The 27,986-nt window shown below is 56.7% G+C and overlaps 3 protein-coding genes across 4 annotated transcripts; all 3 read right to left on the bottom strand.

The window, feature by feature from the left end:
* Positions 1–69: 69 nt before the first annotated feature.
* TMEM179B (transmembrane protein 179B) lies at positions 70–5,206 on the bottom strand. The gene is made up of 5 exons (XM_032799040.2): positions 5,063–5,206; positions 2,476–2,663; positions 2,252–2,386; positions 1,959–2,037; positions 70–1,348 (listed from the first exon to the last, which is right to left on the bottom strand). The coding sequence occupies exons 1-5, from the start codon at positions 5,156–5,158 to the stop codon at positions 1,190–1,192; spliced, it is 657 nt and encodes a 218-aa protein (XP_032654931.1). The 5' UTR covers positions 5,159–5,206; the 3' UTR covers positions 70–1,189.
* Positions 5,207–6,342: 1,136 nt separating this feature from the next.
* On the bottom strand, positions 6,343–14,383 carry TAF6L (TATA-box binding protein associated factor 6 like). Of its 2 annotated transcripts, none has more exons than XM_032799027.2 (10): positions 14,106–14,383; positions 13,775–13,861; positions 13,441–13,591; positions 12,791–12,841; positions 10,872–10,966; positions 10,406–10,480; positions 10,030–10,250; positions 9,628–9,760; positions 9,123–9,251; positions 6,343–8,707 (listed from the first exon to the last, which is right to left on the bottom strand). In XM_032799027.2, exons 1-10 carry the CDS (start codon positions 14,250–14,252, stop codon positions 7,925–7,927), a joined length of 1,872 nt encoding a protein of 623 aa, XP_032654918.1. In that variant the 5' UTR covers positions 14,253–14,383; the 3' UTR covers positions 6,343–7,924. The 2 variants fall into 2 exon arrangements, with proteins under 2 accessions (XP_032654918.1, XP_032654908.1); XM_032799017.2 differs by having other exon boundaries at positions 6,343–8,722; positions 14,106–14,371.
* Positions 14,384–17,487: 3,104 nt separating this feature from the next.
* TUT1 (terminal uridylyl transferase 1, U6 snRNA-specific) lies at positions 17,488–27,949 on the bottom strand. Its single transcript, XM_032799053.2, has 10 exons — positions 27,784–27,949; positions 26,057–26,247; positions 25,763–25,972; positions 25,364–25,478; positions 25,144–25,274; positions 24,793–25,019; positions 24,343–24,452; positions 24,076–24,198; positions 23,882–23,974; positions 17,488–21,674 (listed from the first exon to the last, which is right to left on the bottom strand). The coding sequence occupies exons 1-10, from the start codon at positions 27,854–27,856 to the stop codon at positions 20,656–20,658; spliced, it is 2,292 nt and encodes a 763-aa protein (XP_032654944.1). The 5' UTR covers positions 27,857–27,949; the 3' UTR covers positions 17,488–20,655.
* Between the last annotated feature and the right edge of the window lie 37 nt (positions 27,950–27,986).

The raw sequence follows: 27,986 nt of genomic DNA, 5'->3' as shown, positions 1-27,986 counted from the left end.
GGGCAGGACGGGTGGGGAGGGAGGAGGGAGAGTGTTCCAGGAAGACAAAATGGCCCCTGCACAAGCTGATCTGGTGAAAATCATCATTTTAATAACAAGTTTAGTACAAAATGAAAGGCACAAGAAATGGGTCCAGTTCCACATACAATAATGGTGCAAGGAGATCCCGACCCTTGAGCAGGAGGGGGTCTGCAGAGGCATTTAGGCATGAATGGGCCCTTCCCTCTTGCTCTGGTCTTCAAACACCCCGTGGAAGGCACTTGCTGGCCCAGCGGGATTGCCTGCACTTAGGCAGCTGGCATTCTCTCTTTGGCTCCTGAAATGAGGTCCCCTCTTGCTGAGAGGGTATGGCAACCAGCTTTGGACAATCGGACACCCAGCCCATTGGTACTTGGTTTTCAAGGGCTTCCCCTGGCCCCACATCCTATAACTAGTGTCATGGTGGTGCTGCTGGGGCTTCTCTCCTCCATCCGGGCAGGGGCCTGCTCTAAGCCCTCCCTTCCCCACTCCCTGAGAAGAATTGCTCTGCCTCCACTAAGCTAGTTCTGTGATTACACACGCCCAGCTGGAATGGGCTCATGCACTCCCAGTGTCTCTGGTATTTAAGGCAGATGCACCCTACAGTCTTACGTAAAACCCATCACACTGACATCAGAGAGCTTCAGGGGAGAGGAGATTGGATGTGGCTACTGGTGTCCTCCAGATCCAAGGATTACCGAACATGCAGTGTCAACAGTGGGTTCCGGGGGGGGTGTCAAGGAACACTGCACAGCTCATGTCTGTGCTGAGATCCTCTCATATCCAGAACCCCCCACCCCCCGTAGGGTGCCTGTGTGTGAGGTGAACCCTAGTCCTGGCCCACCCCCTCTGTAGGGGTGGAGGTGGGAGGAGACGGGTACTGGAGATTAGGACTATGAGTGGGATCACGCCAGACAGACAGGATCATTGGCCGTCCCATTGACTTCCTCACTATCAAGAACCAGAATGGCCAGAGGAGGACAAGCAGAGCACCCCTGAAGCCAGAGGAAAGGCACTGGTGGGTGGGGGAGTGGGGGCGGGGAGATGCTTCCAGCCCTCTCCTCTCCCCCCAAATTCTGCATGTGCTCTCTCTCTCTCTCTCTCTCTCTCACACACACACACACACTTCCCCCCTTGCCCAAACTGAGGCTGCTTCTCCCTCCCAGTCTCCTCACGGCCTCTGTGGCCGGGCACCAAAGATGGCATCTGTCTCGGAGCTCCACTCGGGGTCATTGCGCTGCAGGAGCTGGAATGGGGCTTCCCGTCTGCGCTGCACAAGCAGCAGGACCAGCAGCAGACACCAGAAGAAGAAGTTCACCCAGGCAGCCGCCTGTCAGAGTGGGGAGAACCACAGGTAGCAGGGGGTTGGTGAAACACGGCTGTGTATCGCCCTCCCTGCCCGTCTTCCTCAGACCCTTCCTCCAAAGCCCCTGCCCCAGGAAGAAGCGGCCAGACCATTGGCTTGTCCAGTTGTCTGTCCTGCCTGCTGCTTCATCAGAGAACACCTGGCTATACCACACCTGGCCCACGTGGGGCGGGGATTCCCTCCTCCCCTGAAGCATGAGGGTGTTCGACTTCGTTCTTAGCTCACCTACAAACATCAGGGGCCACCAAGATACTAAATCCGGCTGCCTGGAATCCCCCAAGCTGACTTCACTGCAGCAAGCGGAATTTCCTCACTAATTGTAAAGGGACTGACTGTTAATTGGATGGAGCCCACCTTCTTTCCCTCCCCCGTGGTCTCCTCTAATGGGATGGGGCCCAAACCAGGGGCTTGAGAATAATGGTTCTCACAAGCCGCTCGTGCTCTGTTGGTGCTGCTGTGCTTCCACGTTTCTCACAGCAGTGGCCAGCCCTCCTTGAAACTCTTGGGGGCAGAAGTTCTGCTGTTCCCTCCACCCCCATCAGCCGCTGCCCCCTGCCCCTGGGTTAATTCTCACCTCAGCACTATAGAGATTGTCGTAGAACCTCGCTGCATTATACTGTGGGAACCACTGTGCGTGCTGGGCCTCTTGGCAGCTAGAATGGAATTAGGAAAGGACAGAGCATGGATTAGCCGGAGAGCTAGACGAGGAGAAATCCCACATGGGTCGATTCCCCCCACTCCGGTGCTGGATCTTTGCACCGACTCAGGGCCTGTGGCTACTGGGAATGATGCGATTGGGCTGGGGCAGGGGTCATTCTGGACATGTAGAGTGCAGTCCTCCCCTGAGAGACAGAGAAGCCTACCTACCTTTTCACAAGTTTGGTTTGGAGGATGGACGAGCACAGAGTGTCCATCCCAACCCGGAGGATACAGGCCGAGACCAGCAGGAAGAAGAGGATCACAGCAGAGATTGCCAGGTTGATGGTGAGCCAGGTGTGATCCCTGGAATGGGATGGGGGAGAGATCAGTGTGTCCAGCCAGTGGGACTGGCTGGCTCTAACTCCCCACCCCCACGTGTGCCCTCTGCTCACCACTGCCTCTCGTCCATGCAGCAGCTGTAGATGCCGTAGAGCAGCACTGCGAAGCAGTACACAGCGATGAGGATGGAGATGGCAGCAACGAAGTAACACAGGGAGATGTTGCTGAAGCGAGACAGAGTGAGGGCCGTCCCATTCTTGTCTACGGACCCATAGAGGATACACTGGCCACCAAACTCCCCCTGGGAACGAGAGAACAGAGACGGTTTCCTCAGGGAGCAGACTCCACAGCACAGGGGACATAGACACTCCCATTCAGCAGCATTTCCGTTGTTTTATAGCAAGGCAATGAGGCCTTGCCCAGTCCCTGACCAAGATTGCCAGGGGCGGGGAGGGCGGGACGCCACCAACATCTGTCGAAGATGCCTGTATGCTCCTTGGGGCACTGAGGACCAGTTCTTCAAAGGTATTTAGGCACCTCACTCCCATGGGAAGGACTGAACTCCCCAGGGGAGTTAGTTGCTTAAATACTTCTGAGGATCTGGGCCAGAGACCCAAGGCGTATGGTGTACCTGTCTCCAGGCTGGCACACCTGCAGTCACACATGTACCCAGCCTATCTCCATGCTGGTGCTGCAGCTGTGTGTGTTTTGCTCTAGGATTTCTGGGGTGTGTCCCAAGGCCCTTAGCACCTGAAGCTGCTCTAGGAACTGGTTTGTGGTGTGTTGTGAGAGAACTTGTCTGTTCTTCGCAGACCCCTGTGTGCAACTGGTTTCAGCCTGTCACTGAGCCACAGGATTGTGCTACGCCCCCTGCTTTGGAAGTCTCTAGGAGGAGCCCCTTCAGTGTGCCAGACCCCGATAGAGACTTGTCCACTTCTCAGGGATTAGTGCACCTTGCCAAGCATCTGTAGTGACACCAAACAGCGTCACAATAGTCGGGTTTATTAGTTCACTGGTACACAGCATAGGACATCCTTTGGGTAGCACAGAGACCCGAAGGTTAGAGCACAGGCCATTCGGGTTAGCCCAGACCCCAGCCAAGCTGGAGTGAACCCCTTGGTGCAAGTTCTCTCTGCCACTGCATTTGATCTCCTTGGTCAGGCTCCTTCCAGCAGCCCACTCTTATCTCCCCACCTTCCCAGACCCTTATTCTTGTGGGGAATGTTGCTCTACCTCCCTGCCAAGAGGTTTGGAAATCCCTGTCCCTTGGGGTCTTTGGTTGCTAGGCACCAACATTCAGGTGACTGGATTTGCCATTGTCTTCTCAAACGCTGTATTGGTATGGGGGCCCAAGGCCCAGGAAGCTAGCCGACACCCACACCTACATCTCCTAGCCTGATCTGAAGGCAAAGGCTCCCTTTCTACCGCCCTCAGCAGGAGAAACTGAGGCAAACAGGACTCACAGAAATATTACAAAAAAGTCCTACATTGTCACAGTTTGCTACAGTTTTTCTGAGGTACTTTTGTCTTGGCACTTCTTCCCCCTGCCCATTCCAACCAGGGGACAAACTATGGAGCTGTTGGAGGAGACACACAGGAGGCCTGTGGTGGAGCAAGGTGTGTAACCAAGTCTCACGCCAGTTGGGCCATCCACCCCTCCTCTCTGCGGTAGCCATGCTGGGAGCAGAGGGCTGGCAGATTTTCCATCAAGTTCTTTAACCCTGACTAAAGCAGGTCTAGGTTCACTTGGCAGTACCCAGTCTGACTAGCTCCTCCCAAGCCCCCGAGTGCTGCCGGGGGAGAATTTGCTCCACGCCTCAGTGGAGACCAGGCCTGGGTGCCTCACAGCTTGGTGCTGTCACTTGCCATAGGGCCAGGACTGATGACTTCCTGTGTGGATGTGGATGGGGAGCAGGAGAGGTACAGCCAAATGGCAAATACAGTAATGGCTTCTTTGGGGCTGAATGGGAGGGGAAAGAATAGTGGTGGAGAACCAGTGTTCTGAGAGACCCAGGGCCCCAGATGGGAGGGTGGGGCCTGTGTGTGCACAGGGAGGGGTGAATGCATCTAGGCGGGGCAGGAAGGAAACTAACTGCTAGAGCTTTCCTGCCTCTCCGGGCCCTCAGCTGATTCGCATTAGCTCCAGGGCTGTGCAGCTCACATGACAGGTCAGGGACAGTGTGCACCAGGGTGTGGGTGCACAATCCAGCACCACAGGGAGGGACGGAGGAGGGGGGTGGGCCAATGCTTCCCGCAGCACCTGGCAGGTAGTGATGAGTCTTTCCAGGGCCTTTTAAATTAACCCCTGCCCCGCTAGGCACTCAGTGCTGCTAGTGATCGCTGGCTGTCCAGGGATGGACGGTTGCCGGAGGTGGTGGGAGGGAACCAAGGGGGGGGGGGTTGTACACTGAGAGAAGCTGCTGGGTGTAATGGGGCTGCTCGAGAGAGTCCTGGGTGGGGGTGCTGCAGATTGCGGGGTGGGGGTGTTTTGGGGGCAGTCAGACTCGCGGGGGGCGCTGCTGCGGCTAGTGGACACGGAGACACCAGCAGCCATGGGGTGGGGAGGGAGGTGGACACTGGGGCCGGGTGTTTCCCCTGCATTTCCCCACGGGGAGGGGAGAGGAGCTTTCACCTTTCACCCAGCCCCTGCTTCCGTCTCGCGCGCCCCTTCCCGGACAGAGCCCCCCCCGGGGCAGGTACCTGGGTGACGGTCAAGGCCGAGGCGCAGACCACCCCGCAGAGGAAGGCAGCTCCGTGCAGGGCCAGTTCCCCCAGCTGCAGCGCAGACACCGCCATGTTCCCCTCGGCCAGCCCAGGGCCCGAAGCCCCAATCCCCGCCCCCTGGGAGATCCGCCCCCGGCAGCCTGGGGAGGCTCCAGCGGGACGCTCCCGTGTTGTCCCCCCCGCCCCCATGTCTGTGCTGAAATGAGCCTGTCCCGTCACGCTCCCCGTTAGTACCGCGAGAGAGACCCCTGCTCCCTGCGCCATTAACCCCCCTCCCCAAACCCGGCCAGGGTTAGCCCCGCCGCTGTGTGCGGGGAGAAAACAACCCCACCCCTCTGCTGTGCACTGCATGCAGCTCCTCACCCCCCATTGCGCCAGGCGCTGTACAGGACAGGCCGGTAGCGCCAGCAGGCTACAGAGGGATACCCGCAGCCTCACACCTCACCACGCAGCTGGAGGGCTTGGAGTGCCACTGATTTCCACAAGGGCTCCAGCTTCTGGGTAGCTGATCCTAGATCAGCTCAAGAGGCCTAGTCCCAAGCACACTGCCCACATGTACACGCTTTGTGTGAGAGCCTCTGGAAAGGCTCCCCTGCGATTATTCTTCCTCTGTAAATCATGTAAGTCACATCTGAGTGTTCCAATATGTCCCTTTGGGTGGGAATCAGTTGCCATCTTCAATAGCGATGCTTGCGCTGTACTCATTACCACAGTACCTGAGTGCCCCCACTCAGTGCATTAAGCACCCTGATTGACATTTCTTATCATCCTCTCTCTAGCAGAGGCATGTGAAGGATTTGGATTGCTGTCTAGTAATCTCTCCGTAGATATGCAGCAAGGTGTGAGATGCAGACCACAGAGTCAGAGGAGCATGGCCTGCTGAAGTTTGTGCTGGTTTTTAGTTCTCATGGAAGCTCATGCCACAGTCCTGGGGTGGCTCTGCTTCCCTTACACTGATATTTCTCAGTTGTAAAAGACCCATTTGTGTTTGGTCAAACTCCTAACATTAGCCATACACACAGAGTTCCAGCTGCAAAGGTGCTTGGTTCTGGCTGTCACTTTTCCATTGATTTCACCAACTTCTACTAGCAGCTGTGTTATCAGCTGGCACTTTCTGAGCTAATGCCTTCTCCTGGAAGGTGAGCTAGGCTGGGCTTCCTAAACTTGAATAGGTGACTTATTTTCTATCGGTTTCATACTGCTGCCCATCACCTTCCAGCTCCTTCTTTGGAGAAACAAGCCTTGGGGTACGGGGGTATAAGATAACAGGTGGTTTATTTTTGCTCTGCTCCCATCTCCCACTCTCAGGGAAGATTTGCACTCGCTACTGAGAGCTGTGTCTGTGAAGCATCACAGAAAGACACAAACTGACATGCTTGACACCTTACAGCAGCGGTCCCCAACCCTTTTCGTCTGCCGGACTGTGGCAGCGGACGAGCATCCACCAAAATGCCGCCGACAAGCAGCAACATCAATAGGCGTCACCGCTGAAATACCGGCGACAAGCATCATCATCCAGGTGTTGCCACCGAAATGCCGCCAATTTTCAGTGGCATTTGGGCGGCAACACCTCTGGATGACGCTGCTTGTCAGCGGCATTTCAGCAGAAGCTCATCCACCAGCCAGTAGGTGCACACACTTAGATGCCATGGCGCCCGCATTGGGGCCCCCTGCCTTACAATGAGTGTTGGAGAGGCCATAGCCCACCCCTGAGCCTGTGTGACTCTGCATTGTTCCCAAAGCGTGGCCAGACAGTGCTGCTGAAATGCAACTGAGATGGGGTGATTTTAGCCAGATCCATGCTTGAACCTCCTTTAACCCCCAAAATAAACACAGTTACAACAGCCATGGGATCTTACCCATACTCAAAGAGCAACCAAGTCCTGCTGTTTAAAGCCACCTTCCGAAAACCTTGTAGGCCTCACTTTACAGACAGGCCCAGCTTCTCTTGCCAGGCTTTGATTCAGAGTTTGAGAGGGGGTAGACATGGCAGGTGTGGAGATAGGTGGGGCCCTAGTTTATGGTGGTGGGTTAGGAAGACAGCAGCAGGTCCCTCAGCTCTTAGAGACAGAGCTTCCTAACTGTTAGCCCCTCAGATGTGGGCCAGTCCTCACTGCAGGAAGCCAAGGGATGACTAAGGGGCAGCCCCAAGCAGGGGCAAGATAGGAGGTGCTATAGCTACCCCACCCCCATGCCAGGGAGAGGTCAGCAAGCAAATCCTCAGTCCCCAACAGCAGCAGCCTTTATTAAAACAAGCGGGTGTCAATCCAAGGCTTGGGGGGTGGGAGAAATGCTGCGTGCTGTCAGGAAAATCCAACTCCAAGGGGAGTGCTGAGTACACAAGGACAGAAGCACTCGTCCCTCAGGGGAGGACGTGGCTTGGGACCAGGGAGCTAAGATCCTTTAGTTACCCTATGGAATCTGCTGCTGTGTGCTGTACCTAGATCACAGAGAGGCCCTAAGCCCTGCAATCACCTCCCCTCTCCCACACATGCTCCCCAAACACCTCCCCAGCAAAGGCTCAGCCATCATGCCGCAGAAAACCCTGGATGGCCCTTGAAGGAGTGCACAGTCCATCAGTGCAGAGGCAGCAGGCTCAGCCTGACCCACAGTCTGGGCACGTCGGAGGTACGTCGGAGGGCAGAATGTCTCTTCAGCACCCCCTGCAGAGTCTAGAGGCTGCTGAGTAGGCCCCCTCCACCTGGAAGATAAAAATCTTCCTCTGAGGGGACTGGCTTGAGTGGGAGCCCCTGACTTCATCCAGCAAGGGATGCTCAGTAGTACGGGGGAGGGATGAAGGGCACATGAGCTGAAGTCCTGAAGGGGAAAGGTCACTCCTCAGAGAGGCAGGTAAAGGGAGTACTCTGAGTGAGCCCACTTCTTCACAGGCTTGCTGGTCCTGCCGATCATGGGCAGCTTCTGGGCATAGCGGGAAATGTGGCCAGGGCCGTGGTGCTGGGGGAAGCAGGTCTGGAACAGTCGGCCCTGGCACCGCCGGCCCACCTGCCGCCCAGCAATCACAAAGCTGAAGCGGGGTGGCCCCTGGGGGGAGAAGCGGCATTTCTGGAAAACATCACGGACCCCGGGCCGGTGGCCCTGCTGGCGTGATGTGCTACGAGAGCGGGGCACGCTGGCCGAGCGATGGAGGGCTGACCTGCCAGGTGGGTAGTCTGGTCGGGGGCTCTCCTCCTCCCGAGGACTCACGGTGGCATTGGCTGTCAGCTGGGGCATCTTGCGCACCACATCCCCTGTGCCGAAGGCTGGCTGCTCTTTCTTGGTGTCTAAGACCTTGGGGCTGGGAGGTGTCAGCTCGGCTGCTTGCAGCCCTGAGCCCGTGCCAAAGCGGGTGGCCAGGCTGTCTCCAAAGAAGTCGTAGAGCTCTCGGTAGGTCTCATGCAGGGAGACAGCTGGAGGGTCAGCAGAGATGCCAGTGCCCAGCTGGGGGCCCCCACTTCCCAGCTGCAGCAGGTGGCTGGCGATGCCAAAGCTGAACTCCACTTGGGGATCTTGCAGGGGACTGAGCCAGGGAGAGCTCTCCCGCCGGCACCCATCCCTACATGGTCTGTCCCCCTGGGCGGATACTGACTGCGCCTTCATCTTCAGCAAGCGCTCCACTGCCACCTGGCAAAGGAAGAGCTGCTCTGGTTAGAAGCCCTGGCCCCTCCGCTCTTTAATCCCAGCTGCAAACCCAGCCGCACACAGCAGGAGACTGGAGGATCCCTGGCTCAGCTGGGCCCCTGCATGAGGCTGCTGCTCACACAGCCCTTTCTGCCCATCCCCGATATAAGGGGCACTGGAGAACCACTTTCACCCTACCCAAGGAGAAGCCAAGTCACCCCCATCCCTTTTCTGGCAGGGGCCCTGTATCTAGTCTGACTGAGGCCAGATGCTATGCTACTGGGAGATGGGAGCTCAGTGCCTTCCCTTCCCGGGAGAGCAGGGGCTTCTGGGCTGCCTGGAACTGCAGTGAGTGTGTCGGCCCTGTGGGCAGAGCCCTGGCCCAGCCCTCTCTCTGGATGGGAGGGGTGAGACTCACCAGGATGGCACCGTACACCTTGTGCCCATCAGCCTTCACCTGAGCATTGGAGACAGAGTAGTCATCCAGCACGGCTTGCAGGTTCGCCCAGTAGGTGGAGAGATGGGGGTAGAGGACTCGCTCCACAGCCTGGAGAGGAAAGAGCAAAGATCCAGCCCAGAAAGGGCCAATTACTGACTGGGTCCAAGAACCAACAGCACAGCCAATACATGAGAAGCTGAAGTACCGGCCTGGGGACCTGAGCCAGGGTCCTGTGCCTTGTGTGTGCACACAGAGATGGGAGCGGGGCACAGAGCAGCGGTTACCAGCCCCTGCATCAGATCACCACTTCCTCCCATGCCCCCCAACACAGAGGGACCCAGCATAGCCACCCTCCTGGGAAGCATCACCGCTTCAATTTTCAGACCCACCTCCCAGGGAAACAGGCTGTTTGGCCTGGGTACCACCACCGTTTGCTCTCCTCCCCGTGCCCAAAGATGGTGTGGGGTTGAGAGCTGTCCCTTACCTTCCACCCCAGGGCATGCAGCCCCACCACTGCCCCATAATGAGAACAAAGCGGGCGCACTGGATCAGCCAGCACCTTCTGGAGGGACAACAAGATCTGGTGGTACAGGCCACTGACGAGGTCACCATGCGTCCTGAGGGAGGAGACCGAGAAGAGGCTGAAAATCCCTCGAGACTGGACTTGTGGATCCCACCTAGGACCCTCCCCTACCCCATCATGCCCATCAGAGCTGTGTGCATAGAAAAAGGGAACTCCAGACACCCTTGGGGCACTGTGCCCTGCCTGGGAGAGCAGGGGCAGCACTGGACTCTGAAGGAGACTCGCACTGACACCAAACACGCTGGTGACTGGGTGGTAGGGGTGGCAGTGACTCCCTTTTAGCCCCTCCCCACCATGCCGCACCAGAAGATGTGGCTCAGGAGCATGGCAGCGTAGTCCCGGAGTGTCCAATGGTCATTGAGGGGGTTGATGGATGCGGCGAGTGGCTCCAGCACGCAGTACATGACGCTGGCAATCAGGCTCTTGACATAGGAGCCCAGGCACAGGTAGGGATTCTGGATGAGGCTCTTGGCAATGTGCAGCAAGCGGTTCAGCTGCTCCAGGTCATGGCTGACAGACTTCACCTGGGACAGGAGAAGAAAGCGAGCGAAAGGCTCAGAGCTGCCAGAAGGAGGGCACGGGCCACCCCAGGGGAGCCACACCCTTGGGAGGGTCTCCTGTCCACCCCACCCTGTTTCTCAGGTGGGTCACATGCCCCAGGGCCTCCTGCTCCACTCACCCCGCTGACCACATAGACAAAGTAGGGCAGCAGGGCTGCGATCTTCGAGTTCGTCTGCAGGTCCTGGAGGGCAACCTGTGGGGGGGGGAAGTGTCAGATAAGGGTCAGAGGAAGAGGGGTGCCACAGCCAGGAATGGAATGGAGAGCCCCAACCTGGGGTGCGGATGTTGCACCACAGTTTGTCATGTCGTCATTCTCCCTCAGTCAGGCTCCCCACACAGGGCCAACGATCCCTGCTGCATGTCCTCCTGAGACACTCGGGCCAATCAGAGCTGGTTGGCAGTTCTGTGGGTGCACCACTGGTGCCAGAACTTTCTGCAATCTTTCCTCTACCAGGCTGCATCAAGCCTGGAGCACAAGTAGCTTCTGTGGAGACTGGGGCTCTACAGTCCTTGAAGCCCTCATTTTGCCCCCACATTCCAGGCCAGTCTGAGATAAAGGCATCGATCCCCAGCCCCTCACCCACCTTCATTAGCTGCGGGTCATCCCCAAGCACAGCTCGGGTCACATGCTGGTAGTACTTCAGCAGGTCATCTGAGAGTGTGGAGACAGCACTGGGCACTGCAGGAGAAGCCAGGAAGGCAAGAGTTACAGGAATTCAGTGGAGACCCTTCCGAAGCACAAATGATCCCTATGAGAGCAGCAGCAGCCCAAGCCCAAGTACAGGGTAGGGACCTGTCATGGGGTATTGTTCAGAAAGGAGATGGCAGAAACGTGTGTCTGTGTCGGAGAATGACTGCGGAAAAACTCTCATATGAAGAGATTGAAAAGACTGGGATTGTTTAGAAAGGGGAAAGGAGAAAAGTTGATAATGACTGGGACAGAGAAAGGAGATCTGGAGCTTCTTGTGATGCTCTGTAACACCCTACACCCCCATGTTCATCTTTATAAAATGATTGTGTGCTATCCAATGCAAAGTTTGTCTTGTTGAGCGTCTTTGGAAGGCTCATGATGCACTAAGCATGGTTGTTATAGTGATGTTATAGAAATTGTTACAATAAGGTTATAATTTCGTGTATATAGTTATGAGGCTGAAAAGGTTCCCTCACGGCTTAAAGCAAGCCCAGGCAAAAACTCTCCTAGAAGAGAGAGGCAGTTCACACCTCATCCAGGGCACAGATGGGACAAACCCAGCCCAGCCTCATAGGAACAATGGACACTGGCTTAGGCAGCAACAAAAGAATCTGTTAGCCCTTGAGGGAGTCACCCCCTTCCTTTGGGACAGTTTAGGACTGCGATGAGGTAATGCTCACCTGACTGTGAAGGCAGGGGGAGGGGAAGAGAGCAAAGCCAAGAGGAAAGAAAGGACATGATAAAAGGGAAACATTTTGCCATGCTCTCTCTCTTCAACCTACATCTACAGACACCACCACCAAGTAACTGAAACGCTGATCAAAGGGGAGAGCCTGACTGAAAAATAACCAGCCAGCCTGTGGTGAGAAGCATCTAAGATTGTAAGGACATTGAAAGTGTTAAGATCAGCTTAGAATGCGTTTTCCTTTTATTTCATTTGACCAAATCTGACCTGTTACGCTTTGACTTATAATCACTTAAAATCTATCCAGTTCATAAATTTGTTTGTTTATTCTACCTGGAGCGGGTGTGTTTGGTTTGAAGTGTCAGAAGCTCCCCTTGGGATAACAAGCCTGGTACATATCCATTTCCTTGTTAAATTGACCAACTCATATAAGTCTGCAGCATCCAGCAGGCATAACTGGACACTGCAACACGGGGGTTCCTAGGGCTGTGTCTGGGACCAGAGATATTGGCTAGTGTCATTTGTTTGCAAGTAGCTGGGAGCAGCTTCCATGCCAGAGGCTGTGTGTGAACAGCCCAGGAGTGGGGGTTCTTCACAGCAGAGAAGGGTAAGGCCCAGAATTAAGGACTGGAGAGGCCTAGCAGATCACCTGTCCGGATAATACCAGAGGGGGAACACCACACTTCTGTTCTCCCAATCTCCTAACACAAAGACAAGGGGACAGGAGCGACCAAAAGGTGGCAAAATTCCTAACTGATAAAAGGACATACTTTTCCACACACAGTGATTGGCCTGGGGGACTCCCTGCTGCAGGATGGTGCAGAGGTCAAGAACTAAGTGAGATTAGAGGGACTGGATGTGTATGTGGATAACTAGGACAAGCAACCGTTGCATAGTTAATGCACAGATTTGGGAAGGGAGAGAAGATCTCCTGCTTCAGGGCTTAGTTTGAGAGCAACTTTACTGGGAATAGGATGAGGTCATTGTCAGCTCTGCAGGGCAACAACTGTCTGTACAGCAGCCGGCACAGTGAGGTCCCCCTGCTGGTTGGGGCGTGTATGTGCAGCTTCAATACAAAGAGGAGGTAAGGGCAAGGGCAAGGGAATGGGTTGCTGAGCAGTTCTTACCAGCTCCCTGTGGTTCCAGATTTCCTTTTCCATCCAGGTAAGAGACGTGAACTACAATGCAAGCACAGATGCTGTTAAACAACCTGGCTGATCCCTCCAGCCTTCCCTGAGCCAGGATGTTCCCCTTCTCATGAGGCAGCCTGGGTGAGAATTCTAGGTACCTTAGCCCCGTGCTCTGTGACATCAACCCCCACCTCGCTAGCTCTGAGAAGACCCCACTTGGGATATCATGCTTAGGTCCAAGCTACGCATTAGGTGCAGGTCCAGTGAAAGGCCACTAGCCCAGCAGCTTGGATCTGAGTGCCGAAGGAACTAATTTACAGGGGAAGCAACATGTGTCTTGCCTGGCTGAACAGTGACTAAAGGAGACTGGTAAGCAATCCTGACAGGGAACTATCCTCCCCTGGGGGCCTCCACTGCACCCTACTATGGTGCAGGGGGAAAGACTGTCCCCAAAGCAAAGGGGCTGGATGGGTGTCCTATTGCTTGCACACACGGCAAAGTGATGTGGCCAGGAGATGCGCCTCAAGGGAGGAGCTGGGAACCCTGTAATTTGGGACATTCAGAAGCAGGCTGTCTAAAGCCCTAGAGAACCCTGGAGGATGGAGTAACCACACACACCCAGCCCCCTCCAGCAGGGTGACACACACCTCTCACTGCTGTCTCTGCACAGCCCTTGGGGAGGTTGGTGGCCAGGGCAAGCTCCACCAGATTGATCTCACGGTCCTCCTGGAAGTAGAGCTCCCCTTCCTTTATAGCACGGAAGGGAAGGGGGTCCTGGGAGCCATAGCCGCACACCACCTGCAAGGACACCAGACGGTCACTCCCTTGCCAAGCCCGTCTTGGGGACAGCTAAGGCTGCCGCCACCACCAGTGTCCTGGTGGAGAGAACTGGACTGGGCGCTCCCTGGACTCCATCCAGCTAGCACTGGTCTGTGGTCAGAAGAGCAGCAGCAACAGGTGAGTCTCCCGCTGCCCGCTCACCTCCACGTTGCTCCAGCGAAGGGCCCGGTTGAAATCCTCCACCGTCAGTTTCCGGCGTTTGGTGTGTTTCATGAACTGGGCGCTGTTCTGCGCGGGGGAGAGGGGAAGTGAGGAATCGGAGGGACCAGCCCCGAGGGCGGCGGTGCGGTGCGGTGCGGTGGGGCGCAGCCCCAGGGACAGCTGCCCACGGGGGGCTTAGGCCAGTCCCGGGGGCAGCCCCCCACGCGCAGGGGTCACAGCCGGCCCCTCACGGGGAAGGGTCACGGGTCACAGGCCGGCCCCCCCGCCCCGGTGCAATCTCCGCCCCCAGGGCCGGGCCCGGCTCCCGCACCTGGGCGGCCTCCCGCAGGCGGTAACACACGTCCTCGGCCAGCAGCGCGGCCACCTCGTCCGTCAGCTCCAGCCCGGCGCTCTCCGCCATCAGCCGCACGGACTCGCGCGGCAGCTCCACGAAGCGCCGCTCCTCGCGCTCGGACATGGCTGCGGCGAGACGGGGGGAGCCCGGGGCCCCTTAGGGCCGGGGGGAGGGGATCCGGGTTCACCCAGGGGCAGCCTGAGCAGCCCCAATCCCCTCTCTCACGGCGCAGCTAGCCCCGCCTCCGCCGCCTCTCAGCGTGGGGGACACTGGAATCCCAAGCGCCTATTGGCCGCCTTGCAAATCGATCCAAACCCACGTGGGGATATGTCCTGAGGCTGTCATGGGGCGGGGCGCGTCGGGTGCTCAGGACAGCAGAGGGCGGGGCTCAGGGTTCGGAGTTCGAATGTCAGCCCGCTTTGGAGAGTGGCGCGGAGGCGTCAGGCTGCTGCCCCGCGCTGTTCCCTGTTCTTTGCGCCAGGCAGGTCGGTTTTAGGGCTTTTTTGCGCATGGGGAGGGCCCCTGTCTCTCCACGGACCTAGTTACACTTCAGTGGGTCCAGGCAGGGGATTGGCTGGTGTGACCTTAACCCTGTGTATGAACACACTATGCCACACTAGCTGCCCTCCAGGGCCAGGGTACCCACCCACACTGTTAATCCGGATTAACTCCCAGCTGTGGATGAATCCCCACTGCACACACATCTGCACCTCAGTTGCCAATTTAGGAAAGTATTCTTGTTCAGGGCAGCATTTGAGCACATGCATAAATCACATCAATTTAAGTGTAAGCAGAGTCAGGATGAGCCTACTCTGACATCTGGTGGTGAATTGTAGGGAGTGTAGAAAGAATTTCAGAGTGTGGAAAGATTTGAATTGACATCCACCCCTCATTTAGCATAAACCCACAGCAAACTGGGATGGTTAGTTTAACAGCTCTGGGATCCCCAATTTCTTTGCTATTGGGGCAGGAGAAAAAAAAGGTTTCACACCCTGATTGTGTGAATGGGGAGCCATGGGACTGCTTTGTGACAGAGATGACTCAACCTCAGTGGGGTGGTACTTGCTAAACATGGGACATGGGTTCCAAAACCCTATGACTTGAGAGAGATTGGGGACTGGTGTGTGTACCTGATGGTATGGGTGCCTTTTGAGGGCCTGGCACACCAGTTGCACATCCTTCTCCCTCCAATGTTAAAGAGTAGAGCTAATTTTGATTCCATTAGGAGTCCATCTTGAGACTGCTGAGCTGAATTCATATTGGGCCAATGGTGCACCAGCACCAGTGCTCCCCTACTAAGAGCTGAAATCACTGAGTGCTGTGTTAACTAGTGGGGGATCCTGAAGACCTATCGCTAAGCAGCTTGCAAAGTGGAGCAGTTTGCAGTGTGTTGGAGCAGCCCCTGGAACATTGAGCAGAGTGAAGTGGTTTGCATGGACAGCTGGAGGAGTGGCACAGCTGGTGTGGTGGAGTGGGGTGTGGTGAAGGCTGCAGCAGAACTCCACAGAGAGGTGGAGCAGTTGGCCCTGGCCCACATAAGGTCCCCCTTAGCATCCTGTGTGGACTCCCCCCTGCCATTTCCGGGGGGGGGGAAGGAACGCTGCAGATAAAAACCTGAATTCTGGGGTGGCACTGACCAGAGACTTTTGGGTTGTTGGACTTAAGACCCTAAGGGGAAAAGGACATTCCAAATGTACTTGGAGGTGGGTTTTGTTTATGGTTTGTGTTATAACCCTGTTTGTGGTGTTTTTCCAATGGGATGCTGCATTGATTCCTTCCTTTATTAAAAAGATTTTGCTACACTCAGACTCCGTGCTTGCGAGAGGGGAAGTATTGCCTCCTAGAGGTGCCCAGGAGGGTGTGGTATGTAAGTGTCCCAGGTCACTGGGTGGGAGCTTGAGCCGGTTATGCATGGTGTTATTGAAACTGAACCCGGCCCTTGTTGCTGCCAACTCAGAGGGGCAGAAGGGTTACATAAGCATATGCTTAAAAAGTAGGTGCTTAAGTGCCAACCTGACTAGGAATGGCTTTAAAAAAGCATTAAGTACTCTTCTAAATTGAGGATTGAAATCTATTTCAGGGGTTCTTTTGAAACTGGGGGTCAGGACCCCTCAGGGGGTCACAAGGTTATTACATGGGGGGTCACGAGCTGTCAGCCTCCACCCTAAACCCTGCTTTGCCTCCAGCATTTATAAATGGTGTTAAATATATTTAAAAAGTGTTGTTAATTTATAGGGGGGGGTGATAGTCCACACCCCTAGGGTCAGGTCAGCGTGGGCTATCCATCACAGTTCGCAAAGCAGCCATTCGGCACAGGGCCGCATGGCCTAGCAGCCAGAGTCTATGGCACCCCCTCCGATGCAGTCTACAAAACAACTGATGCTGGGTAGCATGGCATAGTGGCCAGAGTCTATGGTGTTGCGATTTGATAGCCCCGGTAGGGGGGTCTCAGGCCCACCCGACTCCACCGGGCCCCAACCCAGGGCCTTAACAGTAGTGTTGCGGTTTGCCAGACTCAGCAGGGGGTCCTACTGAAACATGCTGAGTTTCCCTGAGTGGCAGAATGGTACTTGTCACCCTCCCTGGGTTACTTCCTACCAGAATCTGTGTTGGGGTTTCCCATGAGATGTCAGGTCCTCTATGTTTGGCAGGTCCAGTTGTCTCCAGGGTCTCCTCCAGTCACCGGGGTGCAGGCATGCTGTGAACAGCTTCAATGTCCGGTGTAGTCAAGAGGCTGTCACTGGCCCTCTGCAGGCGCTTCCCAGGAAGGTCCTTCTCCTGCAGCATCCAGCCCAGAATGAGCTGCTCTCTCTCCCCCTTTATACTACTAGAGCACTTGGAGCATGCCCAGTCTTGGCAGGGAGGCGGGATTTCTGCTGTCAATACCTGGGGCTTAACCCTGTCTGGGCTAGTGCAGGGTAAGTGGACCCCATCCCAGGGGGTCGCACTTAGAGGCTTGCTATTTGAAAGGGGTCACCAGTACAAAAGTTTGAGACCCACTGATCTATTTCCACACTTAAATAAACATGGGGTGATATCAGAGGGGCTGAATACTGGCAACTCTGCACTCGCTTTGCTTGTCTTTTGGGAGGCCGAAAAGAGAAGCCACAAGTCTTCACTGACCTCTCCTTTAGTGACAGTATAGTGCAGCCCCCTGGGGGGGGGAGGGGGGGAATGATGGTTCTCAGGTCCACCAGCAGCCTGTCAGCCACTTAACACATGTTCCCCTGTGATATCCAGCCCCACACAAATCCCAGATCCTCAGGTATCCCCCACCCCCCCAAGAAGCGGTGTCCCTACCCCAATGTATTAGCTTTACCTTAAATCCCTGCGATCGTATAACATGCAGCACTTGTAATGAAATAAAAACGTTTTATTTAAGAAAATAGATTCCACTAGCAACGAGGGAATGGTGGAAACAAATGGTTACAATACAAAACACAATAAAATGCAAATTAGGACCTGTGGTGCACAAGGACCAGGATCCAATCAGTGAATGGGTACACAGTGCCTGAAGCCTCTCCCCCACTCCCCCCTTAAATGAATGAGGACAAAAGACTGTTTTAGTCTAAGGGGCCTATGTCCCACCCTTTGTCTGTTCAATCTCCCAAGGCACAGCCACCCATTCCCTCCCTGTCCCTGTGTTTGGTTGGAATAGATCCAGTAGTGAGCTGGAGCCAGTTTGCACCGGTTCACGGGAACAGCTTGTTAAATTTAGAAGCCCTTTCAGAACCGGTTGTCCAGTGCAGGACAACCAGTTCTAAAAGGGCTTCTAAATTGAACAACCAGTAAGTTGAAGTGACCCAGGAGCGTAGCTGGGGGGCGGGAGCAGGGGGAGTGGCTGCTCCCCAAGCACATTATTCAAAAGTGGCGCCTTAGGTGCTCCAGGTCCCCACCCCGCCCCCAGCTCACTTCTGCTCCGCTTCCTCCCCTGAACGCTCTGCCTCGCTTCTCCCCCTGCCCCCTGCGAATCAGCTGTTCGTGCAGGAAGCCTGGGAGGGTGGAGAAGCAGTGTAGTGGCTTCACACTCAGGCCCAGGGAGGCGGAGCGGAGGTGAGCTGGGGTGATGGGGCTGCTGGTGCCGCAGCAGGTAACCCGGGGGGGGGGGGGGGTGTGACACGCAGGGGAACTGCTCCCCATCCCAGCTCACCTCCACTCCGCCTCCCTGGGCCTGAGCACGAAGCTGCCGCTTGCTTCTCAGCCCTCCCAGGCTTCCCGCGCGAACAACTGATTCGCGGGAAGCAGGGGGACTGTGAGCTCAGCCTGACCCAGTGCTCCAGGCACTGCGGTGGCATGGCCAGGCGCCAGCTGAGCAGCACAGCTGTAGCGCTGCCAGGGAGTGGGGGAAAGGGGTATTGGATAGGGCAGGGGAATTCAGGGTGGTGGCGGCAGTGTGTGGGTAGGGGTCAGGGCGGTCAGAGGTTGGGGAACAGGGGGGTTGAATGGGGGCAAGGATCCCAGGGGAGCAGTCAGGAAGATGGGGTTGGATGGGGCAGTGGGAGACAACTGGGGCAGGGATTCCAGAGGAGGTCAGGGGACAGAGAGAAGGGGTGGTTAGATGGGGCAGGGATCTTGGGGGGCCATCAGGAATGAGAGCAGTGGTTGGATAGGGTGGTGGAGAGCAGTCAGGGGACAGGAAAGGAGGGTGGATGGGGCAGGGGTCCTGGGGGGCAGGCCACAACCCCCTTGTGGGGAGAGGAGGGAACCGGTTGTTAAGATTTTGGCAGCTCATCACTGAGCAGATCTGCCAGCCAGATCAACCTCCACCACTCTTCTCCCATCGTGCACACCGCACAGTGGGCTATGGGAGAAACAAATCTATTTTGGATAAATACATCAAAATTTTCTCATGCCACGTTAAGCCTAAACCAGAAGTAGATTGGTGCAGCTGGAAAAGCAGTTCAGCCTCCCCTGTAAATCAATCTGGAGTCTGCAACTCAGTCCAAACTGAGTCAACTGCTTATGTAGCTACAGTAAAACAATCTGCACAGATCAGCGTTAAATCGCATACTGCACTGCAGGGCTCTACTTGATACTACCAGACGCCTCACTGCTGCTGTACTCCCACCCCGGCTTAACCTTCTCCTAAGGTTCTGGCTGCACTTTTCCCTGCACCTCCTATCCATGGCCCCACAAAGTCAGCAGCCTTCCTTGTCACCCTCCTCCTGGTGCTGGGAAAATGGCCAGCTACAACACCAGGAAGAGGATGTTGGACAGGGACGTGCTCTGTGACTGTGGGGCCTATTTCTGCTCCTCCCTTCCATCACGCATCCGGGCAGAATTCCTCTGGCTGCATCCACTGGCTCCCTAGCCCCCCTTGAGGAGCAGCAGGCGCTGTCTGGGGTACTCTGCTCACTGTCCCCCTCCAGTTCCCTGCTTAGGGCCCTCTATGCTCAATCCTGTCCCTGGTTTATCAGCTGTCCCCCAGTATCATTTGGCTGTTGCCCCTCCTGTTAGGCTGGGGGAAGGGTCTTGGACCCGCCCGCCTCTCAGAACTCAGTAGGTGCAGTGAAGGGAGTTTAGTAGCATACTGCACTGCAGGGCTCTGCTTGGAAGTACCAGAGATCCCGCTGCTGCTGCACCTCCACCCCTGGCGTAACCTGTTCATCTCTGTGAAATGCCCTCAGGTCTGATGCCCACAGGTAAGGCACTATAGGGAAAAGGGGCTATATCGCCTCTAGAACCCCAGTCCTAGCCTGGCCCCTTCTACCCATGCTGCCTCACCTGCCTGCCCCTGAGGGAGGGAGGGAGTGTTGCAGGCTCTAGGGCCCTAAATACCTTTTCTTCTTCCCTCCCGCCACCCCAACCTATTCCACCTGGGAAAGGCAGTACCTAAAGCTCTGGGAGGGGCCATGGCCCAGCCTGGGGCTGGTCCTGATCTGAGCTGCCTCTTCTGGGGCCCTCCTATCCCTTCCCAGTACAAACCCCCCCCCCCCCTTACTGCCCCGTTGGACCCCCTTCCATAGATCCCTCCCCGATAGCCCCCAATGGAGCACATAATGCTGGTGTTGCTGCATGGAGAGGACAGCGGAGCTGTACTGGCCAGAGTCAAGGTCTGTCCACCCCAGGACTCTTACACTTCCTTCCGCAACTGCCCCCCCGCCCCCCTTCCTGGGGCATCAACTGCATTTATACTCACCACTCGTGCTCCATTGGCCATTGCTGATAGCCTGCCCCCGCCCCAATGAAGAATCTGCCCCACCCTTGATAACGTGCATGGAGAATACTGCCAGGCCTTCAAATCCCAGTGCTACGGGGCACCAGAGGGGACGAACAGCAGCAAATTCGCAAGAGACTGGGCAGGGAGATAGGAGATGGGCCTGCATCCAGCTGGGGACCCGCTCCCCACCCGAGCGAGGCCCCCAGCCACTTCCCCCCATGCCCCAAGCAGCGGGACAGGCACAGCCCAGAGGGCCACTTGGCTAGGCCCTTTATTCCCTTCCCAGTCGCATGGTACAAACATGGCAGAGTCCATTTAAAATAGCATCCCCCAGTCTCAGGGTGCTGGCATGGATGTCACTAGTGGTCACTGCCTGCCCCAAGCTGTTCTGCCCACATACCGCTCCACCATCCTGGGCAGAAAGCCCTGCAGAAAGTGATAGAAGTCCTGGAACAGAGGGCCCTGCTGTGGGGCTGGGGTGAAATACAGGAGGGTCCGTGTGTCCTCCTGGCCTCCGCCCACCCGGGCACAGACCGTGAACCTCAGCAGCGGCTCTGCCCCCAGGGACTCTCCCTCCTGCTGGATTATGGCCTCCGACACCTTCTCCTCCACCTCCAGGGAGCCAGCCTCCTGCTCCGTGTCTGGCTGGGGGCTGCCCAGGTGCCGGAGCTGGCGCCGCATGCGGCGCCGGCCCATCCAGACACGGTGCCACACAGCACAGCTCCAGCTCACGCTCTCCTCCTCCTCTGACACTGGGCCCTCTACTCTTGGCCTCTTCTTGGCTGGGGACACAGCCAGGCTTCCTCTCTCATCAGACCGGGGCTGCTCCCCTCCACTCTGCTCTGTGGGCTCCTGCCCCAGTGACTCCCCTGCAGGCCCCATGCAGCTGCACTTCAGCACATCCTTCAGCACGAAGGTGATGGCAGCACACACCTTGTGAAACCAGCAGCGCCGGAAGTCCCTGGCCTGGCACAGCTGCTCCCGGCTCCCAGGGGAGAGCGCCATCAGCATGAAGGGGATGGTGATGAGGAGCCCATCGGGGCCCAGCTCCCCAGCCTCCGGCACCCCTGGCTGGAAGAGCCGCACCAGCCCCCAGGCCTTGCCCTTGCTGGATTTGCGCTGGTACTGCAGGCTGCGGCAGTACTTGGCCCCGTCCCGGCAGCAGTGCTGGAACCGCTGCGCTATCTTCTCATTGACGTTGGCTGCCACGTTGTGGCTCAGCTCAAAGGGGTCCTGCACGTTGAAGGGACCCAACTTAAGCTTGGCACCCACCTCTGAGAGCAGAAAGCTGGGCAGGGGCAGCGCCCGGCCCTCCTGCAGCGAAATCACGCAGCCGGCAAAGTCATGGTCCCCAAAGACTCGGAAGAATTCGGCCAGGAGGGAACCTGCAGGGAGATGCAGACAGATGAGAGGAGGGTGCTGGGGGGAGAAAGATGAGCCCAGGAGTAAGGATAAGGCCTTTTCCTGTAGCCATACTGTAGGGTCTGAGGCCTTTTTTTAATGCAGTTGTATGGCAAAAAGCAGAGAGTCACATTCCATCTAAAGTACATCAGAACAGGGGTTCTCAAACTGTGGGTCGGGATCCCATTTTAATGGGGTCACCAAGGCTAGTGTTGGCCCTGAGCCCCAGCCCCACTGCACGGGGCTGTTACATGCCCCCAGCCCAGGGCAGAAGCCCTTGGCCCTTGGACTCCAGCTTCCACATACCCCCAGGGTGGCAGGACTCAGGTGGGCTCGGTCTCTAGTTCCACCTCCTGGGGTCATGCAGTAATTTTTGTTGTCAGAAGAGGGTCACGGTGCAATGAAGTTTGAGAACCGCTGCATTGAAACAACGTCCTATCAGGCTGCTAAGAACGTGATCCTGTCTTAATAATACCCACCACCAGATAAAGAAACAGAGCTTAAGATGGTTAAAGAAAACTTTGTTTGATGGCATTCTGTCTGGCGAGAAATCACTTTCTACAGTTGTGACTGTAGAATCTACACTTCTATTATTTTGCCTTTATGTTCCGTCTTTCTCTATTGTTTATCTGTACAGCAGAGGTCCCCAACACCCACGTCCTGGCCGGCGGTGGAGCATCTGCCGAAATGCCGCCAAATTTCTGCAGCGTTTCAGCAGTGACACCTCTCGATGACACCACTTGCTGCTGACAAGCGACGTCATCGAGAGGCGTCGCCGCCGAAGTTTGGTGGCATTTCGGCGGATGGTCCACCGCCAGTATGGTCCTTCATCTGGCGCCCACCAGATGAAAAGGTTGGGGACCACTGCTGTACGGTCGCTGGTTCAACTGTTGCTGTCTGTTGCATGACTAATTTTGCTAAGTGTAAATCAGCTCTGGTGGTGGGGCATAATTGTCTTACAATGTTATGATTGGTTAGAAAACTGTTTAGTAATATTTTGGTTATGACTGGCTAAGGTACAGCCAAGCAAGACTTAAGTTTCGCTATATAAACTAAGGTCCAAAAGGAAGTTCTTTGGAACCAACTCCAGGACACAGCCCCAAGATCAGAGCTGCCAGACCTCAACTCCCTACCAACCCCATCGTGCAAAAGCTGGAGTCCCCCAGATAACCTGATCCTGACTAGCCTTCAAGAAAAGTTCATCTGCCTTATTGGGAGTTGAGAGCATCATATGCTTAGCGTGTGCATTCTGTTTTGGTGATTGTTAATAAATAGAGGTTAAGTAGGATATTACTGTGTAATCCTCTTTCACTGGTCAAAGACTCTGTAAACCCACAAAAGATTAAGCTCTGAATCCATGGGAGGGTAGAGCCCAGAGCCCATGGAGGGGTAAAATTAGGTGCCTTTCGCCTGGAGCCTTAGGAACTGGGAAAGGGAGAGGGTGCCTAAATCAACCAGGTTATGCCTTGAGCCCTAAGAACTAGGTAGAGGTGGAAACCTTGAGCCCTAGGAATTAGGTAGAGGTGGGATGTCCTAGAGTGTGTGGGCAACAAATTTAGGGGAAAGTTGGGTGCCTTATACCCCGAGCTCTAGGAACTGGGAAAGGGTGGGTGTGCCTAAATGGACAGGGTTACACCTTGAGCCCACAGAAGAGTAAAGGTAGGTGCCCTAGAGATAACAGATAATTTTGCACAGGTAACACAGGGTGGCCGCAGGAGACTCAGGTAGGCAAGAGGCAGGGTGAGGGTGGGGAGACAGGAGCCCCACACAACCATGAGAATACAATGGGGATGGAGAAGAGCCCTCAGCCTGCAGGACATATGGGGAGCTGGGGAAAGAGAAATTCTCTTCTCTCTCCCCTCCCCCACAATGGCACCAGGGAAGCTGCCTGCACAGGACTGCCAACAGGAAACCAGGCTGGATGGACCCTGGGGCAGCAGGTCAGGGGAGAATTCACCTCCTCCAACCCCAGAACACGATGGGAAGGGAAACCACCCCTGAGAGCTGGGACAATCATTCACATCCTTGTGCCCAGCTGCCTGGGATTTGAGACCACCCTCCCCCGGCCCCACCCCAGGCAGGCAGAGTGAGCCCACCTGGTCTCAAGCGGCAGGCCCGCGTGTAGGCTGTGTACGTGGGGTGGGGGGACGTCTTGCAGGCCATTACGTGCCCCCACCCCCCTGGCACTCACACAGACTCTCCGTGTTGGTGCTGGGCTCCAGCCGCGACACGTCCTGGGGGAAGCTGCAATCCCAGCCGTCCACAATGGCCTGATCCTTATCCCCTGGGGAGGTGACAGAAGTAGGGGGTGAGATAAACACTGCCCCAGGGGCACAAGGGGCTAATGCACCAATGCCAACTGAATGCACTGTGGGTAACTCCTACCTGTCAGCTCCCTGAGCTGGGCCAGTGTGGGCAAGGCCGGGGGGCTGCGCGTCTGCAGGAAGAACAGCACCAGCAGGGTCAGTGCGTAGTTGTTGAGGAGGGGGCCACCCCCAAAGGGGTTTCCTGAGGGGAGATGGGGGCCATTAGACAAGGCGACAGGGGTGTCCATACCCCTAAGTCCTAGACCCATGCACTGCCCAGCATTATTCCTCCATATGGGAGCTCTAACCACGCACTCCCCTAGCGAGGGGAAGCAGGAGTCCTCACCTGCCAGGGCCTGCTGCTTGGCCCAGTAGCGCAGCGCGTAGACCAGGGGCCGCACCCGCTCATCAGCCTCTGTACAGAGCTGTAGGAAGCGCGTATTGCAGACAGCCAGCCTGCCAGAGAGATGGGACACGTTGGGGGGGGCAGCACCAACCTCCCCCCCCCCACACACCCCTGAGGCACCCCCAACCCTCGCCACTGCCGACTCCACCCCCCACCCAGCCAAGGGCAGCCCCATGTGCATTTGGAGCTGGTGAACAAGTCTCGGCCATGGAGCCAGGATGCTCCGTGTCTCCCCAGAGGGGGGTCAACTGTTCTAGGGATGCTCTAGATGGGAGAGGTCCCCCCTCTCCTCCCAGATGGAGCTGGCTCCCATGCCAGGCTCAGCTTGCCCTCCCGCCATCCCCCATATCCACACCCTGGCCTCTGGGCCCTGCCTCCCAGGCTCTGCACCTGTTGTTGATGGAGATGTCTCCCAGCAGCCCCGAGTCCTTGTGGCAGAACTTGACAACAGGGCGGCGGGCACTGTGCACCACCTGGACACTGTGCACACCTGGTACGCACTTCCGTAGCACAGCTGCCACCAGCTCCAGCACCTCGGGCACCGTCGCTGTTGTCAGATCAATGTCACTCAGGATGGAGTCCTCTGAGTCAGAGTCTGGCCCTGCCCCCTCCTCGGCCTGCAAGGGGTTGGACTTAGTGCCCAGCACTCATCATGCCCCCAACCTGAAAAAGTCCCTGGTACCAGTGCCTACCCTGCAACTCTCCAACCCCCTAGGGATCCCTGATACCATCCATTCTCACCTGTGCCCCCTGGGGTTCCTTTGCATTTGCCTGGAAGGTTTTTGTTTTCTCCAGGTCCAGGAACAAATCCAGGTCACAGCCATGGATGTCAAATCCGTTCACTGATGAGCCAAAGGGGAGGATGGCGCACTCTGTGTGCACACAGGAGGCAAAGGTCAAGGCAGTGGCATATGGGGCAGGGACACATGCACATTTGCACATACATGGAACTGAAACTTACCAGGGAAGAACTCTGAGAAAACCTCCTGGAACAGGGTGACCAGTAGGTGTCGCAGCCGCCTCTCGCTCTCGGAGAGCTCAAACAGCTGCACCAGCTGTGACATCTGGGCATCCACCTGGGTGTGTGGGGAGTGAGGGAGCATCATCATCCAACAGCCCCCCCCCCCCCAACATGTGCACAGGACTGTACAGCCCAAAACCCCAACCGACCCATCTCAGAACCCCCCTGCCCTTCTTCCTCCCCACCCCTAAGCTCTGTGAGCACACAGCCCAAACTCCAGTGATCATCCCAGCTCCAGACAGCTCAGAATCTACCCCCCATACGCACACCCTAGGGAACTGTCCCTGCCCCATGCAGCTCAGCAGCCAGGAGAGGCCACAGGTCCCTATCCACACTCACATCATCAGCCTGGCACAGTGCCTGGACCAGCTTTTCAGGACTCAGTTGTATATCATGTGCGGATCCCTGCTTCTTGGGAGGCATGTACTTGAATTCCTTCTTCTCCCGGGGCTTCACCCGCAGCCGCTGCCCCTGCAGACAATGCTCCGGCTGGGCCAGCACCTTCTCCATCACCTCCTGGTCCTGCAGCTCCACAATAGCATAGACCCCCTGCGGGCAAAAAGCACAGGCTGTTAGTACCAGGAATGGGTCTCATCCACCCCAGGGAATCCCTAGCCTGACCATGGGACTCACCTTGTCTTTATCCATCACCACACTGGCCACGCCCCCGAAGGTCTGGAAGTACTCAGTCAGCTCAGGGGCTGATGTACCCTTGTGGAAGCCACTGACAAAGACGCTGCGCAGCTCCTGATCTTGACGTTTGGCACGTAAGTTCTCCAGCCGCTGGTGCTTCTTCCCCTGCAGATGATCTTGTAGGCTGGGCTCTGCAGGGGAGGCACATGCAGCTCAGGAGTGATGGGGAAATGCAGGGGCAGAGGCAGGGTGGGGCTGAATGTCACACTGTCCCCAAACTGCAACTCCCTCAAATACTGACATCCCTGAACTAGAGGTCAATCTTTAACTTGACACTAACCCCCCCATAGTGATCTCTGATCTAACACCCCCCACAAGCACTCCCACTCTGAGACACCGATCTGGCCGGAGACCAAGACATCTACACCCACACTGCTGCTTTGTTTGCCCCGACACTAACCCCTACCCCCCCAAACACACCATAACACCCCAACACTGACCCTGATTGTGACCTCTCACCTGCATGGTGACCTGACAGCACTCACAAGTCCAGATTAACCTTTTGTAGGCCCAGCCTCAAACTTATTTGTGAGTCCCCATGGAGACAATGGAACATGGCGCGTGGAGGTCAGTCCTCAGAGGGAGGGACCAGCCAGGGGCAATGGGACGGGGCATGGCAGGGACAGCCCTGCTCCGCTCAGCCCAGTGCAAGGGCACTATTTACAAACCAGCAGTTGCCAGACACACAGTGGCCCGCCTGGCCTTGTGCTGCCAGCATGCCCCTTCCCGTCGGGGGTGGGGTATGGGCCTATGCCATGCCACACAACACCATCCCTGCCCAGTACTCCTTAACCCACAGCCCCATCACAACTGCCCAGCACCCCCCACAGAACCCCCACTCCCTAGTGCCCCAACACACACATCTCCCCTGGCCCTTCACAGCCCAGCAACACCCTCCCCCCCTGCAAGAAACCCACTCCCCCATGCCCTGCCTCCCCGTCGCAGTCACTGGCCCTGCTGGGAGGAAACTGTGTCTGCCAGGCTGAGCTGGCAGTTCAACCACAGCTGGTCCTAGAGTGGGGAATTGCTCAAGTCCCTCGGGAGTGTTGTGATCAGCCAGGCCAGGGCCTACCCCAGTAGGGCTCCCTCAAGACACACTTCCCCTGGAGGGGCCCAGCCAAGCTCCCCACACTATCTCCCCCCGAGCTGAGACTGGCCAAACTTCTGCACCAGTCCCAGGCAGCTCAACTCCAGGGAGACAGGTGGGGTCCTATAGGTGGCGGGAAGCAGAGACTGCCCAGAGCCAGAGGTGCACTAGGGTCCAGCCAGCGGGCAGAGAGGAGCAGGGGGGTGGGGACGAGGAGGCAGCAGGTGGGCAGGCGAAGAGGAGCAAGTGGTGGGCGGGAGGAGCCAACAGGGTCTCGGGGCCAGTGCAAGCGGAGCAGGCCAGGGCCTCTTCTGAGCACGGGCTGGGCTCCATGGAGCCATTGTAAACCCGGGACTAGATAACAACCCATCCAGGTTATGATCCAAAGGTGCCACGTCCTCTGACCCGTTGTGATCTCTGACCCCAGGATCAGACCTCCTATAACCTCTGACCTAAGTGGCGCCATGACCCCAACACTGCAGCCCCACCAGAGTGTGATCTCTGACCCCGACCCCCCAACTTCACCCCCCGCCCAGACCCACAGATGACTCGAGACCCCGGTGACCCCAACCCCCCTCACTGTTGGCCGCAGTCACGTGACAGAGGCGGCAACGGAAACCTCCGCGGGGCAGCGACTCCACATCCGGCTCCATCCCAGGACCGAACTACGCGCCACCCGAAGCGTTTCCTCCCTGATCTGCCCTACCAGGAAGCACTTACACCGGAAGTGCCCCATCGAGAGATCGTTCCTGCCGGAAGTGGCGTGACGCCACTATAACTTCC

Source organism: Chelonoidis abingdonii, chromosome 17 (assembly GCF_003597395.2).
Source record: "Chelonoidis abingdonii isolate Lonesome George chromosome 17, CheloAbing_2.0, whole genome shotgun sequence".
Classification (NCBI taxonomy): Eukaryota; Metazoa; Chordata; order Testudines; family Testudinidae; genus Chelonoidis; species Chelonoidis abingdonii.
Note: the sequence above shows the minus strand (reverse complement) of the source record. Positions and strands in the feature narration are given on the sequence as shown.

What these genes read in the sequence shown, in the direction of transcription:
- TAF6L (XM_032799017.2), bottom strand. Translation starts at nt 14,252, where the DNA reads ATGTCCGAGCGCGAGGAGCGGCGCTTCGTGGAGCTGCCGCGCGAGTCC. An exon ending in TTCGCTGGAGCAACGTGGAG is followed by an intron (nt 13,592 to 13,774) that starts GTGAGCGGGCAG and finishes GTGTCCTTGCAG; the next exon opens with GTGGTGTGCGGCTATGGCTC. An exon ending in TTGTCTATGTGGTCAGCGGG is followed by an intron (nt 10,251 to 10,405) that starts GTGAGTGGAGCA and finishes CTCCTGTCCCAG; the next exon opens with GTGAAGTCTGTCAGCCATGA.
- TMEM179B (XM_032799040.2), bottom strand. Translation starts at nt 5,158, where the DNA reads ATGGCGGTGTCTGCGCTGCAGCTGGGGGAACTGGCCCTGCACGGAGCT. An exon ending in CGGCCTTGACCGTCACCCAG is followed by an intron (nt 2,664 to 5,062) that starts GTACCTGCCCCG and finishes TCTCGTTCCCAG; the next exon opens with GGGGAGTTTGGTGGCCAGTG. An exon ending in TGCATGGACGAGAGGCAGTG is followed by an intron (nt 2,387 to 2,475) that starts GTGAGCAGAGGG and finishes ATCCCATTCCAG; the next exon opens with GGATCACACCTGGCTCACCA.
- TUT1 (XM_032799053.2), bottom strand. Translation starts at nt 27,856, where the DNA reads ATGGAGCCGGATGTGGAGTCGCTGCCCCGCGGAGGTTTCCGTTGCCGC. An exon ending in CACTGTGCCAGGCTGATGAT is followed by an intron (nt 25,479 to 25,762) that starts GTGAGTGTGGAT and finishes CCACACACCCAG; the next exon opens with GTGGATGCCCAGATGTCACA. An exon ending in CCAGCTCAGGGAGCTGACAG is followed by an intron (nt 23,975 to 24,075) that starts GTAGGAGTTACC and finishes TCACCTCCCCAG; the next exon opens with GGGATAAGGATCAGGCCATT.